The sequence below is a fragment of the Siphateles boraxobius genome, unplaced genomic scaffold (genome assembly GCF_051911475.1).
Source record: "Siphateles boraxobius isolate OS27281-9 unplaced genomic scaffold, OSU_SipBor_1 2, whole genome shotgun sequence".
Lineage (NCBI taxonomy): Eukaryota > Metazoa > Chordata > Actinopteri > Cypriniformes > Leuciscidae > Siphateles > Siphateles boraxobius.
The window spans coordinates 16,686,091-16,705,310 of NW_027508810.1; the positions used below are offsets into that span (position 1 = coordinate 16,686,091).

The following is a 19,220-nucleotide window of genomic DNA, read 5'->3' on the forward strand; positions in this document are numbered from 1 at the left end:
TGGTTTGATAGTTTCTAGGATTTTAATAGACAAAATAAGACGGTAAATTCGAACAGCCGGTTAAAATGTATTGTTTCAATACTCAGACTCAACAGCTTGTTAGCATCAAACAACATTTTACAGAAGTACCTGAGAGGCATTTTTCATATTAAAGTAGATATTGACGCCTATAGCTAAATATGTTTCAATTAAAAATGTAATCTAATATTAAACACATAAAAAAAAATCTAAGTCATGTTTTCCTGTATTTTACTAAACAAAATTAGATATTTTGGACTTACTTTGTTGTAATGATGATTCCTTTGACAAAAAACAAAAATACATAAATATAAAGCGTAAACCAGATCATTTTTAAATCGCCTTCAGTACTAAATCTTTATTTAATTCAAGCCTAAAAGTCTAAATACTTTGGTTCACTCAACGAGTATGAGAGACCACAACTGGCGTCTTGTTCATAAGGAAACAGCTGGTGCTCTCTATTAATAGAGTTGTACAGAAGGTAAAGATACAACTCCTCAGGTTTTCATTGTGCGGTTCCCACCGCAATGGGAGCGCATTCAAACTGGAAAACTGTAACAGGAACCCATTATTAGAGAGCAACTGCTCATATGGCGGTAATAAAGAGGGGAATTACTTTCTCTTTTTCACCAAATCCAATCCAGCATCTCTCAAACACTGCCATGACAAGTTTACAACACTATTGCCAGCACAATGATGCCTTTCAGAGACTTGCAATAAATGTAGGACGGCTAAATGGAAATGACAGCAGAGCTGGCCGGTGCATACGAACACTAAACAAAATGGTGGATGATGTCAAGGGGGTCATTTAATGGCACTTGGAGTGAAGCACTGAGAAAAACAGGCCTTGGTAAGGAGGCACTTAACGCTTACATGTAGGCCATATTGTCATCAGATTTAATGTGACGAGCTTTTACTTGCTCACTGTCAGTCTATATGACCACCTCTTTCCCTTCTTAACATATTCTACACTTTTGCAGTATTTAACTTTTTGTATTTTACAGCACTTACGTTTCTTGTTTTAAGGCATCATAAAGTGTCATATTTTAAAATACCAATTAGGTGTACACTAATCCTTTAAATTACACATGAAGTTTTTGCTATTGTACCTTTAAAGCTGAAGTGTCTAATTATTTTTGGATGTTAAAAACTCAAATGTAGCAAAATGCTTCAACTATAAGTAAGCTATTCATGAGCCGATTCACTGGAAAAGATTCCCTCAAACACTGTGGGATGATTAAAAAACATTGCTATGCTTGTTGGTGTTTTAAGACCAAGCTAAGCCAATGTTGTGCATTTGGCACAGGGATATGTTTGCTGATCAATGAAAGACTGTTCAGGAAACTGGAAAATGGTCAATTCCAATGTGTAAATGACATCTGTTATGATTAGCTAACCTAAATAAATATTTTTTTTAATTGTCGGTCGAACCCCTTACACATTAAATATTAGCATTAAGTACCCTCTGAGATTTTGAGTTTTAACATTTATTGACACAATCACATGTTTACGGCTCTCTGATGTTGATGATAATTATGATAGTTATTATTAGTAGTAATAGCAGCATGTTTTAACTAATTATAAAAACAGAAACATCAATAATCAATAAAATAATCAAAAATGAATATTTGATAATTATACTGTAATAATGAAATGCACTAAGCGGTTCACTATGGAACATGCAGTGCCTCAGACTACACAGTTATTTAGTTAAATTTCAGCATTAGATTAAAAAAAATAATAATAATAATCGCACCAAGCTATACTATAGCTGCATGCCCAATTTATTTATTTTAAATTTACATTCGATATATAATTTAGATTTTCATCAATTCACAAACCCCTTTCTGTTCCCTCATGAACCCCCATTTGGCAAACGCTGAACTGGAGCATTGGATAAACAATGCATAAATGTGAGCGGCCATATGTTAATACACTGATAGTTCTGACATCATAAACATGACCCACTTTTTCCACATAGTTTCCATAAATGAGTTTGACGAACCTTAGAGTTAGTCTACATAAGAGATCAAACTCTCATTTTAAAAGAGCAAAGATCATCTATTTTCCAAAAACAGGCCAATGCGCTCATGCGCGTTCTGTTGATGCTGTTAACACGCTAACAGCCTTGATCACAGAGGTAAAGTGAAGGGGGCGATTCAAAAAGCTCTGAGACTGTGCTCAAGGACACATTCCTCAGGTCTAACACTATAAAAACATCAGCAAAAAAAAACTCTTCACAGCTCTGTTGACCTACAATTAGAGTGATGTTTTTCCAATCCATCCCCCCTTTCCATTCCTGATATATCCTCCTCCTGCTGTAAGGAGAGTACCTACTATTCCCTGATCCACTGAGGCCACATTTACAAGTTACGCTACTGATCCTGAGCTGAGCATTTTCCATAGTAGGTTGTTTACTTGCTCCATCTGGTTGATCCATCCGCAGAGGTCACGTATCACACCGTGTCTGGAATGAGCGCTGTTAATCCCTTTCGCTATTTAATCTGAAGATATGAGCGATATCCTCTGAGAGACACATCTCTCTGCAGCCCTGTGGGGCAGGTGTCATATTAATGAGGAACTGAGTTAACAAGCAGGATATCCCACGCCAACTGGCCCGACTGACGCCCGTGCAGGGCAGGAAACCCTCTTACAATACTGTATAGTCCGGCCAAGGGCTCATTCAGCAAACTTTTGCCCTTGTGCCGAGTAAAGCCAAAATAAAGGAAGAAACACACCGTGTGATTAGACAAAACATGACGACTGTGACAACTGCTAGATCACTGTTTGCCCAAAATATTCCATTTAAATTCATAATAGGACAACAGGTTTAGTCTGGAAAGACATTTATTCCACTTGAATTCCAGTAATGCATGCCAGACTTTTGTCATTCGGTTTAAATTTTTATTTATTTATAATTCTTTAATTCAGACTTGCTGACCTACCAAAAGTATTTCATGTCAGCTACCCTTGTTTCAGTAACATCTTAGAGCAAGAGTTACAGTCAGCGCTACATACATCTGGTTGTACTCTGAACCCACATAAATCACAACCAAAAAAGATTTAGACCCACAGAAATGTTTAAATCTAATTCTTGCTGTGCTCTTTATTCAAATCATATAAAATAAGCACTCAAGGTTCACTTTGAAATGGTTCAGATATTAGGAATTTCAGCTGAGGAGATTTGGCAGTCTGCCACAAGGCCAAGAAAAGCATGTGTGCGAAATGATGCTTCCTTAAATAAATCAGGGATTAAAATCTCTCACACAGCTGTCAAAACACCAAACCACCAACATTTTCTTTTCAGATGCCATTCAGGTTAATGGAGAGGAAATAAATGTGCAAAAAACAAAGCAATATGGTTGTTTTCATCAAAAATCAAGGTCCCGATCGTATACTACCAAGCCGTAACACTCAACTCTTAATAAGAGGCTTATGAGTCTAGACGGTTGTGTGATCATTAACCAGGGTAAAAGCACAGCAGTTAAACCATCTCCTGCTCTTCTGTAGTGCACTGAGGCACAAAGCAACATGTAAAACACAGAACAGATGTAAAGTATGATGCTGGGCAGGGAGCCTTAATACCACGTAAATCCTCAAACTCTGAATCAGTGCGGTGAGACACACATATGTTAGATTGATGCCTGTGTGTGTGTGTGTCTGTACACACTTGAGCGATCACCCACAAGCTCTCATCCTTTTGTACCAGTCAATTTCTGATTGCTAAACCAGAGCAGGGCCTCTGGCCAATTAAAACTCCCCACTGGTATGCATTCCAAAAGGCTGCCATCCATGAACGTTTACCCAGAAGTCCTTGGGGAGATTCCACATCATCGCTCCAGTCTCTCACTCCATGTCTGTCTCCCTCTCCCGCCCCAGTGTGCCGTCTCTGGCTTTGTCTCCGCTCATAAAGGCTCCCTGCCTACACCACTTCCCAGGTCACCTCATTGAGAACCATTTAACTTGGACTGCCTCTTTCACAGACACATTAAAAGTCAGGACACTGCATGTTTGGAGTTTAACAGAGGAATTGACAAATCTCTGCTGTTCATTGCTTTCATGAAAGCTGGAGTGTGAAGCTTCTCAATCAAACTACTTGGAAGTCAGTTAATGACAGAGCAGGGTCGGATCTCATGGGCGAAAGTTGACATGCACGGCATGGCGCCGAATATAGAAGTAGTGCTGTATTATCAATCCTAACAATAGATAATATTATCCATAATTATACACTCTCAAAAAGGATGTTAATTCTTTACACGTTATTTGTTATGACTATTACAATACGTTGTGTAAATTTTTTGTGGTGTTTTTTAATTCAAACTTTTTTATCCGGCTAACTTTTCAGGAACTTTTCACTCAAGCATCATGGTTAATTTTTAAATTAATTTTTTTTGAATTTCAACTTTTTAAATGTTGACTTTTTTATGTAAAAGTAGTGGGATTAATAAATTCTGTATAAGCTACATGTGAGTTTGTTGTGTTTTTATTGCATACCAGTTTTGTTCCAATATTTGGCACTATTGAACTATAACATGTAAGTGTGTAAAAAAAGGGTGCCAACATTTTCTGTGTTAAGAGGAAGAACACATTGATTGAGTTAAAAGTAACACAAAATGTGTTGTCCTTAACTAGACACAAAGATGTGTTAAGAAAACAACACAGTTTGTTTTGTTTTCAACATCATTTTTTAAGTGTCTATGTGCTTCAAATGACATCCCATATCTACAGACAATCTAAAACATCTATTAACCTGTTAATGTAATTGATTTTAGAGTTTGAACATGCAATAGAGACACAGATTTAACTACAGTGACTTAAATATCTTAAAATTAAATAAAACCACTTTTCATAAAGTAGAACACAGTCTTCTTTTCAATGAGTGATATATGCATTATTTATAACTACTTGCATACATCATTCTTTATTCTTTCAAGCAGACATATTTATTTGTATTGAAGAGGCAAGGGATTCTGACCCCAACCCTTCAGTAGGGTTGGGGTCAGAATCCCTTGCCTCTTCAGTATGAATTAAATATAATTAATCCTTATTAAGGCTAATAACGAGCAATGAATGCCTTTCTCTTTTCCTTTTGTTGCTTGATCAATAGGACGCGCTATTACCCGCTGTCACTTTAAGACATAGGATCATTTCCAATGACACGCGGATCCAGAATTGAACTGAATCTGATGCACATCCGATATACTCACAACTGTTTAAGACAAACCCGACATATTTTACGTGAATACTCTCCAAAACGGACATTTAAAGTTAGACAATGTTGTGCGTGCGCATTTGTCGGAAACGAAACAGAGCTCAATTCAGTCCTCGCGCGGTTTATAAGTGTCTATGGCTGCATGCTTTGGGTCGGGTGTGTGCGCGCAGAAAGATGAGACCAACTCGTATCCTGCTGGGTAGATCAGCACGTTACAGTACAAATGTGCGCATCTACCACAAACGCAGGACATCAAATCGTTGACAAATCATCACTTCCCAAATCGTCACTATCTAACATTTTCGTCTAGTTTTTATTTGTTGACGAAAATGTCAATACATTTTCGTCATAGTTTCTGTCATTCAAAACTAGTTTTTATAATTTAGTTATCGTCTCATTTTCGTCTGTGAAAAATGTCTTTGATGAAGATAATGACGAAAATTATTCATCAACGAAATTAACACTGTAATGCAGTGGAGGAGATAGCCTTGCCAAAATCATTCACATTGAATTAACATTGTAACGTTAGGCTAACAACACAATTTGTTGATCTTACGTAAGCTGACTAGCCGACAAGCTTACTTTCCATTATAACATTAATGTTAAACATGTTAACTAACAATAAAGTTAGAGAAAACAATTATATTGTTGGCAGATAACACACTTAACTCAAAACTAATGTCTGTCCAAAGTAGCACCAGAGAATTTCTCAATCCATGGGAAAGCTGCAGCCAGGGGCTTTTCAAAGACGACGCTGCCATTATCTTGACTGTGATTGGCCAAATGACTAGTGTGATGTACCAAAGATGTTTGTGAAGACCGCAGTTGGTTTTTATTACTCACGTTTATGGGAAATGAATAAACGTGGTTCGGCGTTTTTTTCTCAGTTTTTTGTTTATGAACAGGCAAAACAGTGTATACAAAAAGGTATATACAGTCTTAAAATATTAGCCATCATATTGTTTACGCACCATAATTTAGTACTGGTCAAATTTTCAATATCAGTGCATGTCTGAGGGAAATATCAGAGAACATAGTTGATTTATCCTTACAGAGCTGAGTAAGGGACGTGGTGAAGAAGTGGACACAGCGGCTCCATGAAATGGAGCAAAGTTCAGTTGGAAGCAATTACACACACCCAACCAATACCTCCAGCAAGAGATACAATAAAAGACAAATTACAATGAGCCGGCGTGTAAGCAGAGACACTGACAGCCTGGAATTGACCGTTTATTTACCCATGAGGACAAAGAGGGCAAAAGGTACAAACCAGGAAGAGACGAGGAGGAGGAGGGGGTTGAGAAAGAGGGGAAAATAACACATGAAAGCTGATGACACAGCTCACTCTGATGCTACAATGAAGGAATCCTCAATCCCTCTCCAAAAATGAACATCTGTGCGCATGTTTGCATGAAGACACACACAGATGGATGACAGCGGAGAGGTTAGCAGGGGGTGGGAAGATACAACGTGAGAAACTGCAGGCCTGGCTGAGCAGTGACAATGCATACATCACCTAAAATAATCAGTCAAATGGGAACAAACATTCTAGGGGAACCGCAGAAAACGTACTTTTCCCCTCAAACATCAACAACCCCAAACCAAAGCTCTGCTGTAACGCAAAGTAACAAAGTTATGCTAAGAGGTAAACACATAAGGATGCAAAATGTAAAATGAGGCCTACTGCCCCTCCCAAACACATCTTTTCTTGTAATTCTTCATTACAAATTGGAATAAATGAAAGTTGATGCTTCAGATTAGTTGCTATGTAACAAAAACTAAGCAATAGCGTGCTTTCACTGAAAGATGCGAATAAATTCTGAATATACAACAAATAAACCTATTAATAAGTCACTGCTTATACAAACCTACTTACTTTCAACATTCATACCAAAAGTATGCCTTGAGCGCACGTTCATCATAACATAGGCTATATATACACTGTGTGTGTGTGTGTATATATATATATATATATTAGTTACCAGAAGGACATTTCCCACACTCCTCAACTCTCTATTGATCTCTTTCTATCTATGTTACAGAACCTCCTACTGTACAGAACTGAGCTCTTTAACTTCAAACAGCCATAGAAGATCCACACAAACAACCTGAGAGTCAAAAAGGGGGTATTTCTAGGTCAAAGCATGTCTTGTTTGGAAATTTGCAAGCCCACCATAAGCCGCATACGACCGAAACCACAAACACGCTCTCTGTACAGCTCTTCAAGTCTAGATCCCCTTATTTTTACACTCATTCTTCCTGACTCTCAAAATCCATTTTTTTTTTAAACAAAACATCTCCTTAACCTTCAGCATATGAAAGGTTTTAGCACAGGAGCGCTATATTTGATCCCCCTTGATAAAGCAAACCAGCGGAAGACCGAGCCATTCTTTGACACTGTTTATAACCGACATCTAAGGGTGGCTGAAGTCCACCAGATGCCGAAACTGACGGACAAGCATCGAGGTAATGTGTAAGCCGTGTGTTAGAAAGAGAGAAGAGGGGATGGGGAAAGAGAAAGAGAGGGGCCCACGGGCAGGATGAGGTCAGGCCAAAGATCATATTTCCAAGTCCTCAAATCTACAACACTGCAACAATGATTCTGATATACCTGTTGGGCTTAGGAAACTGGATAGCCGTGAATTTGGTGGGCAGAGCGGCAGTAATAAGTGATTGTAGCGGAGTAAACCTACACCGGGATAAACTTACGATGCTTTTGACTGACATCTTACCCATCTAGGATAATATATGGAATAATATATGGAAAGGTATGTAAATAAATCAACCAATAAGAGGATCTTCTGCGCTCAAAGACTGAAAGGAGATCAAATGTGGCCATTTTGGGTTTCAGTTCGGTTCTCCATTTTGTTTTTCAGAGAAATCATTGCTACGACTTTGCACCAGCTCAAATATATTCATCCATGGTCTGCATGAGTGACTTGTGGCAAACCGAACAATCATACTAGACTAGAAAAAAAAGAAAGTCACTTAAATGTCGGAGCCAGAGGTGGGACCGGAGCCGAGACATTTGGTTAAGATCACCGTTTTAAGAGTTCCCATCACCTCGTCAGTTAAATTGACGGAGGTCTGTGAGGGAGCTCTTCAACCACCTCCACCCGTCTGCACGAACACACACCACCTCAATCCTCCATTCTCTCCGAAGGCTTTTTTACATGTGTATGAGGTGCACAATAAGGTAATCTAATGGGTCGTATATAAGCGGGCTGAAACGAGTCCTGGTCTGAGGCTCATCAGGGGGAGTCTTGATGTTGGCCGTGGGAGTAATTAGCAGGGATTACAGGAAATCTGGAACATTCCCAGAGCTAAGGGCTTCTGCCCAAAACCCAGATGAGCCCCTGGCCTACATCTCTCAGCTCTCAAAACAGCCTCAAATGATTGTTAGAGGCAGGAGATAAACCACAGACATAATCTAGTCATGATTATCATGATTGCTTTACATTAAGGTTGTTTTGATACAATCATATCACGTTTTAGTAACACTTTACAATGAGGTTTAATTTATTAACATTAGTTAATGCATAAGAACCATTGTTAGTTATACTTTTACAACATTTATTAATCATAATTTGTTATTTGTACATTTTCAAATACATTTTTCACATTAGGTTGCATAAATTCTAGTGCTGTGCGTTAAACGCGTTATTAACGGCGTTAACGCAAACACATTTTAACGGCGTCAATTTTTTTTTCGCGAGATTAACGCTCTTTTTGGCCTAGCAAACTTGTATTTTTTTCACATGCTGTTGCAACAACTAGTAACGTTAGAAAAACTACAACATCACACCGGATAGCTAGACCGGAAACAAAACAACAGGCACGCCGCACGTACATGTTTGGGCTTGCGTGCCGGCCAAAGAGTAGTAGGCTAACGTTACGTTTTGAGTGGATGGCGCGAGCGCGATACGCCGATCTAGAGACGTGCACTCTCAACGCAATAGAGTGCGGCGCGGGACTAGATTTGATGGCCGAGTGCGAGGGCGGGCACGAGCGGTAATGCACTCACTCTGTGTGCGGATACGGGAGCATAAAACGATTCGCGGGACTCCCGCAAACTAGAAATATCTATGAATAAAACATACAAACTAATACATTTTATTCATATGTTGCAGAAAAGCAACAAGAACAACTAAAACAAAATAGAAACGATTTACAGGCCAGAGTTTCTTTTTATAACATGTTTGCAGCGTTGAGGGATGTAGCCAATCACAGACATATGTGTTGATTTCTTGAACGCAATGGCCAATCAGAAGCATTTAAAATAGACTCCCCTCACTGCTCAAAGCAGACTTTTTGTTCAGTGCTGAATTCTGTATGCTGGCAAATCCTCAAATTATAACAAACAAAGTGTATATATTATGGAAGATGCATTGTGCAGTCAGCTTCATTGATAATAACAGATGTGTGAGATTGCGATGAACTGATGTCAGCTTTTTAGGAATTATTAAGGGAGCGCACTTTGCTCGCATTCAGTCATGCCAAACCATGCACTCAGTAGCCTGCTTGCTTTTATGTTATAACAGTGGTTTGTGTGTTAATGCTTTAATAACAAATAATTTATCAGGAGCATTTATGCTGATGTGTATTGTGGCGACACGTAGGCGAAAGTATTTGGAGGTAGCCTACAAAAAAAGAGTCTAATTGAGGGCGGGAGCGGGACAAAAATGTTGCGGGCGGGAGAAAGTAACATAGAAAGTAGTTGAGAACGTCAGTTATAACGACCCACCAACGTATTAAAAAAATGGACGGGTTTAAATCGGGCTCGGGCTCATAATTACAGTTTATGTGTCGGGCCGGGCTCGGACACAATGCGCACGGGCTCGGGTCGGGCTTGATTTTTTGGGCCCGATCTAAGCTCTACAATGGATGACTTCAGACAGAAACACATGGATACCACAGCTAAGAACAAACTTACTGCTGATCCACTTTTCCATGTTGATAAGAGCATTAAAATTAGAAAAAATAATGAGACAAATAGAAATCAAGCGACATTTAGAATAGATAAAAATGTGCGATTAATCGCGAGTTAACTATGGCATTAATGCGATTAATCGCGATTAAATATTTTAATCGTTTGACAGCACTAATAAATTCACATTAGTTAATTAATTATGAATGAACATGAAATGCCCATAAAATAATAAATGCTGTAAAAATTGTTCATGGATATAGTTCACAACAATATTCTTACCAGGGCTGTTTTTTTATGCAGTAAAACAGTAATATTAAGAAATATTACTACAATTGAAAACAACTGTTTTCTATTTGAATATATTAAAAATGTATTTTATTCCTGTGATGGAAAAGCTATATTTTCAGCATCATCACGCCAGTCTTCAGTGTCACATAGTCCTTCAGAAATCATTTAAATATGCCGATTTGATGCTCAAGAAACACTTCTTTTAGAGATGCACTGATTGATCGGCTGGTGACCGGAATTGGCAGATTTTCACGTGATCGGCCATGACCGGCGACCGGCTGGTCAGTCTGACATATGGCGATTTTATGCCGTTCAAATGCACTCGGGCGCCGCATGATTAACATCGCGCAACATCAGCATCACACGTGCACACGGAACTCACATGTAGGAAACCTCGTGCAATACGGCCGTTTCACACCGCAAGCGTGAGCAGCACGGGTTTTTTTCCCGGCGTGCAAATTAATAGATGAGTGCATTCAAACCGGGAGCAGGAGCAGCGCGTGAGCGTCAAGCAGGAGCGTCGTGTGAGCAACAGTGAAGCGGGGGTTTCGGGGCAGTCTATTTTTGCTGCTCGCGCTCAATTAAAGTGAAAGCACACTTTTGTTGGACAAATTCAGTGGCGTAACTTTGTTTTAAAAAGTGGGTGGGACAGGTGTGTGTGTGTGGGGGGTGGTTGTGGTATATAGTATACAATAGTACATTGTGTTGAATTTGTCGTTTGTGTTGAATTTGTCGCTTAATGAGATCTAATATGTTGTTAGTGGCGAATATTTTTACGTGAATAAATATATAGATCCGACTATTATCTTCATGTACTTCAATAGTCCAGTGGCAAAACTTTTACCAAGCGTGTCAGAGGTTCTGGGTTCTAATCCGCACTAAATATAGTTTTTTTCCCTCATTAAAACCGATTGTTTATTAGTGGTTGTATATCAAGCAGGGACCTGTTTTTTTGTGCATTATGTTTTACAAAAAATTACTGTTACACAGTAACAAATACAAAATCTCTCTGCAATGGATTGAAGCGTGCGTCCGTGTGATTGTGTAAAAAAATGATGATGTGAAGAATCTTGGGAGAAGAACTTTGAGCACTGCTCAAAGCTGGAGGACCAACACCAACCTGACTTAAACCAGCTAAAAACAAAAACAAAAAAAAGACACCACCTCTCAAATAACACACACAGGGAGCTTTCGCAGAGGAATGAGGGCAACGGAATGTCCCAGTGGAGAACTGTATCCAAAGCTCCAGACTCTAGTCAGTCTTGAATTCTCCACCACATAGTGGCCATACTAATGCCTGATGGCAAAGCCACGGGAGGAAGGATTTGAGCAAACAGCAGCCATCGCTGTAGCAGTCTGTTTTGGTATTAAAATCATCTGGAAAGCTTCCCACACACAGAGCAGAAAGGGAGGTGAAAAGAGTGGGGCAAATGAAAAGAACGAGGGGATAACACTTGGATAAGAGAGAGAGAGGGAGGTTAAAAAGTAGCTGCTTCGGCACAGACACTTCCTACAAAGCTGTCCCTATGCAGCGGGATGCGAGGAACAGACCCACCGGCCAAGTTTGGGGGCCCGGGGAGTGTCGATTTAACAGCATGCAAATGGGAAGTGTTAACAAGGAACTTCAATGGCAGCCTGTATCTGCCTTCAAGTGTGGAAAGCCACAAACACAGGGCCCAATATTACACAGCACCCATCCGACATCACTCTGTACTGTGCCAGATTTACTCAGGGAAAACCACAATCTACACTAACAATTGTCACAAGAGACACATATCTTGGGCTGAGGAAGTTTGGGGCTTTTATCTTCATGTCTGTGCACATCTGCCTCATTAGGAGCGCACGGATGATTCAGGGTGAGTCAGAGCTCATGAATCCAACCTTAGGCAAAGTTTAGGAGCGTTCTTCGCATTCCCTGAGAGCGGGTCGCTCGCTCTTGCTCATGTGTGGTGGCAGCTCCTCTTAGTAACATGTAAAGTTGCCTCTCACTGCCACCGTTTTCTGTCTGTCAAAACTCCTTCCTTTTTTCATTCAACAGTCAGTCAAATCTATGTTGAAGATCCTCCAGCTGAGTCTTTGTTGCTGCTCCTGGCTCTGAGGTCCCAGTGAGGAGGTCTTGGTGGTCCCATGTGGAATGTGCTAAGGAGGGGGCAGAATCGGGCTAAAAGGGGTGCCACATTGATCCCACACTGATCCCACACAGTACACTTACCCCCCACCAGGTCATCATTTTTTTGTGTGGGGGGAGTGGGGGTTGCAGGGGGCTTAGAGAGGAAGCCAAATAAGAGCTAAAAATAGAGACTCCACACATCTTCATCTTGGTAAACATACATCACGAAAAATTTGAACAGAACATGGATTTAACCCAGAATCAAGAGCCCAATTACTACATCTACATCAGGGATCAGTTTGTACAATTAGCCACCAATTCACCAAAACGTAAAATAGTTATGAATTACCATAAGAGTTTGTTAGCCAGGTTGCACTGCACTACCACTTATCCTCCTACCTGCTCATGACCAAACATTGCTTGGTTCACATTCACAAGACCACTTCCTTCTGATAACCAAACTCAATTACAGGCCGTTCTCAACTGGGCTGAATGCAACAGCTGAATGCAAGTCTACCTTTTATCCTGTAATGCACTGACTGCATAGAGATGAATTCCCATGCATTAATATAACGTACAAATGAGGTGGAATACATCTGCTGTTCTGCATTTTTAGAGGATGCAAGGCTACAACAAATGAGCTCATATGTATTCTCTATATCTAATCGCCCACTCTTTGGGGGGAAATGTGCGGGGCATAATGGATTTAGACATTGTACAAAACACAAAAGCTGAGAGTTCTGCAATCCAATCAGTAGCTAATAGGTATGCTACGATAAGGAATTTTGCAGCCGATACTAACTACCGATTTCTTGTTATGTTCGGCCAATTCAGATTCCGATCATTGAAGCTCTATATAATTGATATGAAAGCTCTCTATTGGCTGTCACTTTTAACCCCTTACACCCTGATGGAATTTTGAATGATTTTGAGTGTTTTCAAGTGGCATACTTAAAAATAATGGCTCTACAAAAACAAAACAAAAAGTTTAATATTTGATAATCTCCCAGTGTGCTGAGCAATCAATCCAATACAAGCATGCTCCAGCAGTAAAACAAAGTCCGATTGGTCTGAACACATCATCCCTACCCACCATACCCGAGATCAAATTTCCATTGGTTGAACTTTCAAATGACGATCGGATCCCGCAAGTCCTATAGCTTGAGCCGCGCAGCATGCCACGTCACTTCATGAGGATTTTCTCAAGATCTACGCATCATGTTATGTTGTGAGTGGGCTCGTTTGAATGGAGACAACCTGCTCTATATAAAAGATGACTGATTTACTGTGGTTCACTAATGTTTCACAAAGTTATAAATCAGAACGTGGCGCAAAAAGTCTCATCTCTATACGGTTTACATGCATGTCGGCGGCAACTTTTCACGATTTTACCTCATCAAAGTGCGATTGGTACGTGAGATAGGTCAAATTTAGTGACTACCAATCAAATCATATAATGTGATTATCGGCCAATACCGCTTTGCGTCCAATCGATTGGAGCATCCCTAGTAGCTTAAAACACTATCAAATTTGCTTAAGTATTTAATAAACAAACACACAAGGGAAAGGAAAAAGGGTAGAACTTCTTGCAAAAATAAATCTATTTCTTGAAGCATCTAAGCTACAGGCCAAAGATTAAGTGTATCCAATTCAGATCTGATCTGTCCAATATCAAGAGGCCAGTGAAGTCATCGCCTTTCAGAGTCTCATAATGTACTGAAGTAATTAAGAGTAGGATGAATCTTTCAGTAGAAAGGGGAGGAAACATGTCTGATCTTTGCCATTGTCCATACCTCAGCCATGACATAAGAGCAAACTGCCAACTATAAAGCAAAGCAGATTTCTCCCGAGCAGGGAAAGGCATTCTGCTGGATCTCTATGAGGAGCTGTTGACAAGGCGAGATACCAATCTGGTCAGTATTAACCACTCCTCCTGTTAACCTTTTGAAGATGGGCCGCCTGCCACTGGGCGGGAGGCACTTGACACACGTGTTTTACGACATCTAGGCCAATCAATCTATCACAAGCAGTGAGGCTTTTTATAAGGCGGCCAGGCAGCGCTTTCTGTTTAGCTGAGGATTGAAGGACACTGGCGGTTTAGTCCTCAGCAGGGATCTATGTACTTCAAAGGCTTAAAGAACTATGAAGCTTCCTAAGGTGCAATAATCCACAGTCCTCTCAAACTGATAGGATCTAGAGAGGCACTCTGACCATGAAGAAAGATGTCACCTCTGCTTAACCAAAAGCTCCCAGCTGTCAAAATCTCCTTACAAAAACCATGCTTATCAAGAAGAGAAACACACAAAAACTTTGCAACACCGATTTCACACCACAACCTTCACCTGGCTACATCTTATTTGAGTTGGTAGCGTAAAGTGCTAAAGGTCTCCGCAAACTTATTCGCTAGGTGTCCTAAACACGATATGACTCGCTCATTAAAACCATAAAATTTCTGCTATACTTGCACTTCTACCTTGCCTTTAAAGACATTTTTTGTTTATATTTATGCTTTGTGAAGTATTTAGGTAATTCGTCATCATACATTAACCACATTTGTAAGATAAAATAGCAAGAGGTTATGCTATTTTTCTTACAAATGTGGTTAATGGCAAAACTTAAAGTGGTAGTTCAGCCAAACAAGAATATAAATATATAGTGTTTTGCGGTGCTAATGAAATTCTCACTAACATTTAAAGACATAGCATTAAAGGAAGGAAACCATGACATTACCACCACATTTGTTAAAAAATTACAAGAGGCAAACAAATTATTTCCTTACTTTTGTTTCACTTACATATTGTGAGCCCTTATGGTTAAAGGCATTTTGCATAAGTAGCTAGTAAGTAAAAATGTCTCATCCTTTCAGTGCAAATCAAAACCAGCTCCAGGAAATCTTGTCGTATTGGACACAGTGCCTGCAAAAGCCATAAAATTTTCAACTTCTGATTTACAACTCCAGCTAAAGCAAAACGGCATTCCAAAGAACAGTCTTCAATGAAACAACCAGTCTTTCTTGACTAGTGTGAGTGACATGAAAAACTATTCTGTTTATAAATAATAACAACCTTCCTAATGAATTGCTGGAACGCAGAATAATCATCATTTATGGAGTGTAATTTTGACCATTTGCCTGATTAGTGCTACGTGTAGGACTGGCTCAAACCATGAAGATGGAATTGTGCTTCAGGACTACAGAAGAATAAAGACAACCTGTTTTGACAAGGTGAAGAGGACCAGCTCTGAAAGCCAAAACCAGGGGGCCACTGCCAGTTCAATTAGGTTCTCCTAGACCATTTTCTCCCTAGCAACAGGAGACATTGTTAAGCCAAAGCAGGGCTTTTTCTGCTTCCTTTTTTTTCCCTTTCAAAAACCTCCACCCCTCAGCGACAGCAGACCATGTCACTTTCTCTGTATCAATTATCTCAGTCTCTTATTAACAAAGGCATGCTAACTGAGGTCAGTCTTGCACAGGGTCCCGACGCATTTTGTGCACCATTGTGAGAGGCACACATAGATGGCACCCAAACCTACCCTCTGAATGAGCCATTATAACTCATTCTTTACAGCAATCGCAACAAAACTGGTGATTTGACACAATAAAACATGACAAATGCAGACATGTTGGGGAACACTCAAAGTTTGCATTACAATGACATCCCAGGGAAGACAATGGACCTGTTGGGCTGGTGTAAAGTACAGGGAAAATTAAGGCTCAATTGTTCCCCTTCACCTAGCTCCAGTCATGCATGCACTTGGTTTAATCGGTAAAAATCGAGATTATAGGATTATATTAGATAATGCACATTACACAAAAGCTCATCCAGGTCCTTAAATTTGACTGATTTTAAAATGCTTTTAGCAGTCCATCAATTAAACGACTAACGAAATGCAAAAATGCAGTGGGAAAATGTGATCGAATTTTAAGATTTTTTTTTTCTCTGTTAAGTGTACTATTTTTCAACGAGGATGTCCAAATAAGGATTTGAAATTTCCAGAAAGTTCAAGTAAACTTTTATATCATATTTTTGCTGCATTTGTAAATTCAGAAAAACTTTAAAAACAGTAAAACAGACACATAATATCGTAGAATTTGGCATATCGTTTGCAGACCCCTGAATCTAATCAAACTGTCATCATACTGCGGCAGGTTTTGAGGTATTTGCAAAGATTGGATTGCTGGCTAATAGAATCAATGTGAAGAAATGTCCAATTTACAACCCTTGTGAGGAAGAAAGCTGTCACTCTTCTCCACACATGGATCAAAGCCTGAATTGCTTAATGACACTCAAAGCACCCTTTGGCTTCTTTGTGCCTATTTTTACTGTCTGAGAAGAAATATACAAACTCATTGTTTTTTTGCCTGAAGCACAAGTTAATAACTTATTGAATACTGTAAAAAGTTGTAAAATGCTGTATAAACTAAGGGAATATCATATTTCCAATCAGCATGAAAAAAACAGCACTCTTGCTCTTGTGATATTGCTTAAAACTTTATAATGCATAATTACAGTGTCACGCCAATTTCAGATGAGTGTAATCTAGTGAGTTTCATTAATGTCTGTACATTGATTTATGATGTCCTAAATGGAGAGTGGCCTACAGGTAGAGGTCTCATTGGACGAAGCATTCGGACTGGCCTCCAAGTCAGGAAAACTTTCTCTTTTATTTAATGGGAAACAAGTCAGTAAACAAACCCAAACGGTGTCCCGGGGCTAGTTTCTCCCACTCATTCAAACCTTAAAGAGGAGCTAAAAACTGCAACTTGTTACACCCCCTTGCCCCAATTCCCGCTCCAGATAAAATCAGCGCATTTACATGAGCATTAGCGCGTCTGAATGACAATCACTGTCCGATGACTGACTCTCGCTTACAATGACTAAGTACACCACTTTGAAACAAAGACAGCAGCTGGGGGTGCAGAGGGGAGGAACGACGGAACACTTGTAACTAAAGAAATGTATTCACGAGCTGCATCCCGTTTAAAAGATGCAGTAACTGCCTACTTACAATCCGAAGTGCGGTAACGTACATGCAAGCTGGAGAAAGCGACTTAAAGGGACAGTTCACCCTAAATAAAAAATTCGGCCATGTACTCAAAACTCTTGTTTTTTTCAAAACCTTTTGGCTTTTTACTTATGTGGAACACAAAATATTATTTTAGGTAGAATGGCAGTCCCACCATTCACTTTGATTGCATCCCTTTTTCATATAATGCAAGTGAATGTGGACTGGGGCTGTCAATCTGCTTTTAACATCATTCATGTTCCACAGTAGAAATAAAATAAGGTAGGTCTATGGAACAAAATGAGGACGTGTAGACAGTATTAATTTATTTTGGTGAGCTATCCCATTGCCTACTGTACGTCATGTACTATGGTAGTGACCACAATGACCTAATGAAATTTAAGGCCGATTCTATGAGTGAACAACTAAAGGACTATTAGAAAAGTTGTTTAAAAAACTACTGAAAATCAATGTGGACAGAGAAAAACCTGGGCCGTTATAAACTTTAATACACTTTCTTAGAAAATACAAAACAGACATTTGCAGCCAACTTTGTCAAACTGTCCTTCACTTTATTTGTGTTTGTCCGATTGTGTATTTACACAACTTACGGCGTTTAGTAGCTACCTAAAGCCTTTATAATCAAATCTTTCTTGAAACAACTGTCACAACCTATTTTAGGTCAATAAAAGCAGTGTAACTCACCATGCACTCCTTTGTTGGGAACATCGTTGACGTTGAAACCTTTCGAACTGTAGGCAGTTTTGACTTCATTGCAGTTCTTTAACTTTTGCTCAGCCTGAGCCGACGCCAAAACCACAACCGACATACATAAAGTAAAAACAAAGAACATCTTTGCACTGCTTAAGCAATGTAGCCGCAACACCAAAAAGTAATAGAAAACTAAACAAAAAGTTGAGTCACGAAATCTTTTTGATTCGCGCTTCTGATTTCCTCATGGGGATGCGGCGTCCCTGTTGAAGTTCTTTTAGCCGCTCGGATCTCGCGAACTGGATTTTCTTGAGCAATAAAAAGTACAGCGAGCGAAACAGTCCCGCCGTGTGTAACGAATAAAAGTAACAACAGAAAGCAAAGTAGTCAGGAGTTTGCGCTCTTCGTTGAGACTTTTTTTTTTTTTTGAAAAACAAATGCAAATCTGCTTAATGTCCAGCGCTATGGACGCGCACACATGTTCAATGCTGTAAAGGCAAGGTACTTAACCAGTTTCTTCTATTGAAAATGATCTGTAAGGGAGTTTGCTCTGTCGAAGATGAAGCGAGAAAATTGAGATACAAAGTTTTAGATAAGTTTTCCCCCTCTCGCGCTGGTGTCGGGACGCAGAATGGGAATCGAGGAGTTGCTTGTGCGCGCGGCGAGATCTCTCAGCATAGAGTCAGTAGGACTGCGCGAGCACGAAGCTGAGTTCCGGACAAAGAGAGCTGGCCACGCGAAACACACGGGGTGGAGCATGGCGCGCGCAGGAGTTTTCATTGACTTAGAATATTACAGTGTGCCAGTAGGCTACTCATCATGTACATATTGTTCAAATGATTCTTGTACTGATTAGATATATTGTTGACATTTTACAGGAGTTTTTGCCACTTATTTGATGCTTAGGCATATAGGCTATAGATAGACAGGTATACAGATAGATAGAT

The 19,220-nt window shown here is 39.7% G+C and overlaps 1 protein-coding gene across 1 annotated transcript in view; it reads right to left on the reverse strand.

Annotated features, from left to right (window-relative positions):
* The window catches only part of gpc4 (glypican 4), a 46,018-nt gene extending 26,944 nt beyond the window's left edge, over positions 1 to 19,074 (reverse strand). The window contains exon 1 of the mRNA XM_077236157.1: positions 18,268 to 19,074. Within this exon, the coding sequence (XP_077092272.1) occupies positions 18,268 to 18,415 (148 nt within the window). The 5' untranslated portion in view covers positions 18,416 to 19,074. The remainder of the gene's footprint in view (positions 1 to 18,267) is intronic.
* Between the last annotated feature and the right edge of the window lie 146 nt (positions 19,075 to 19,220).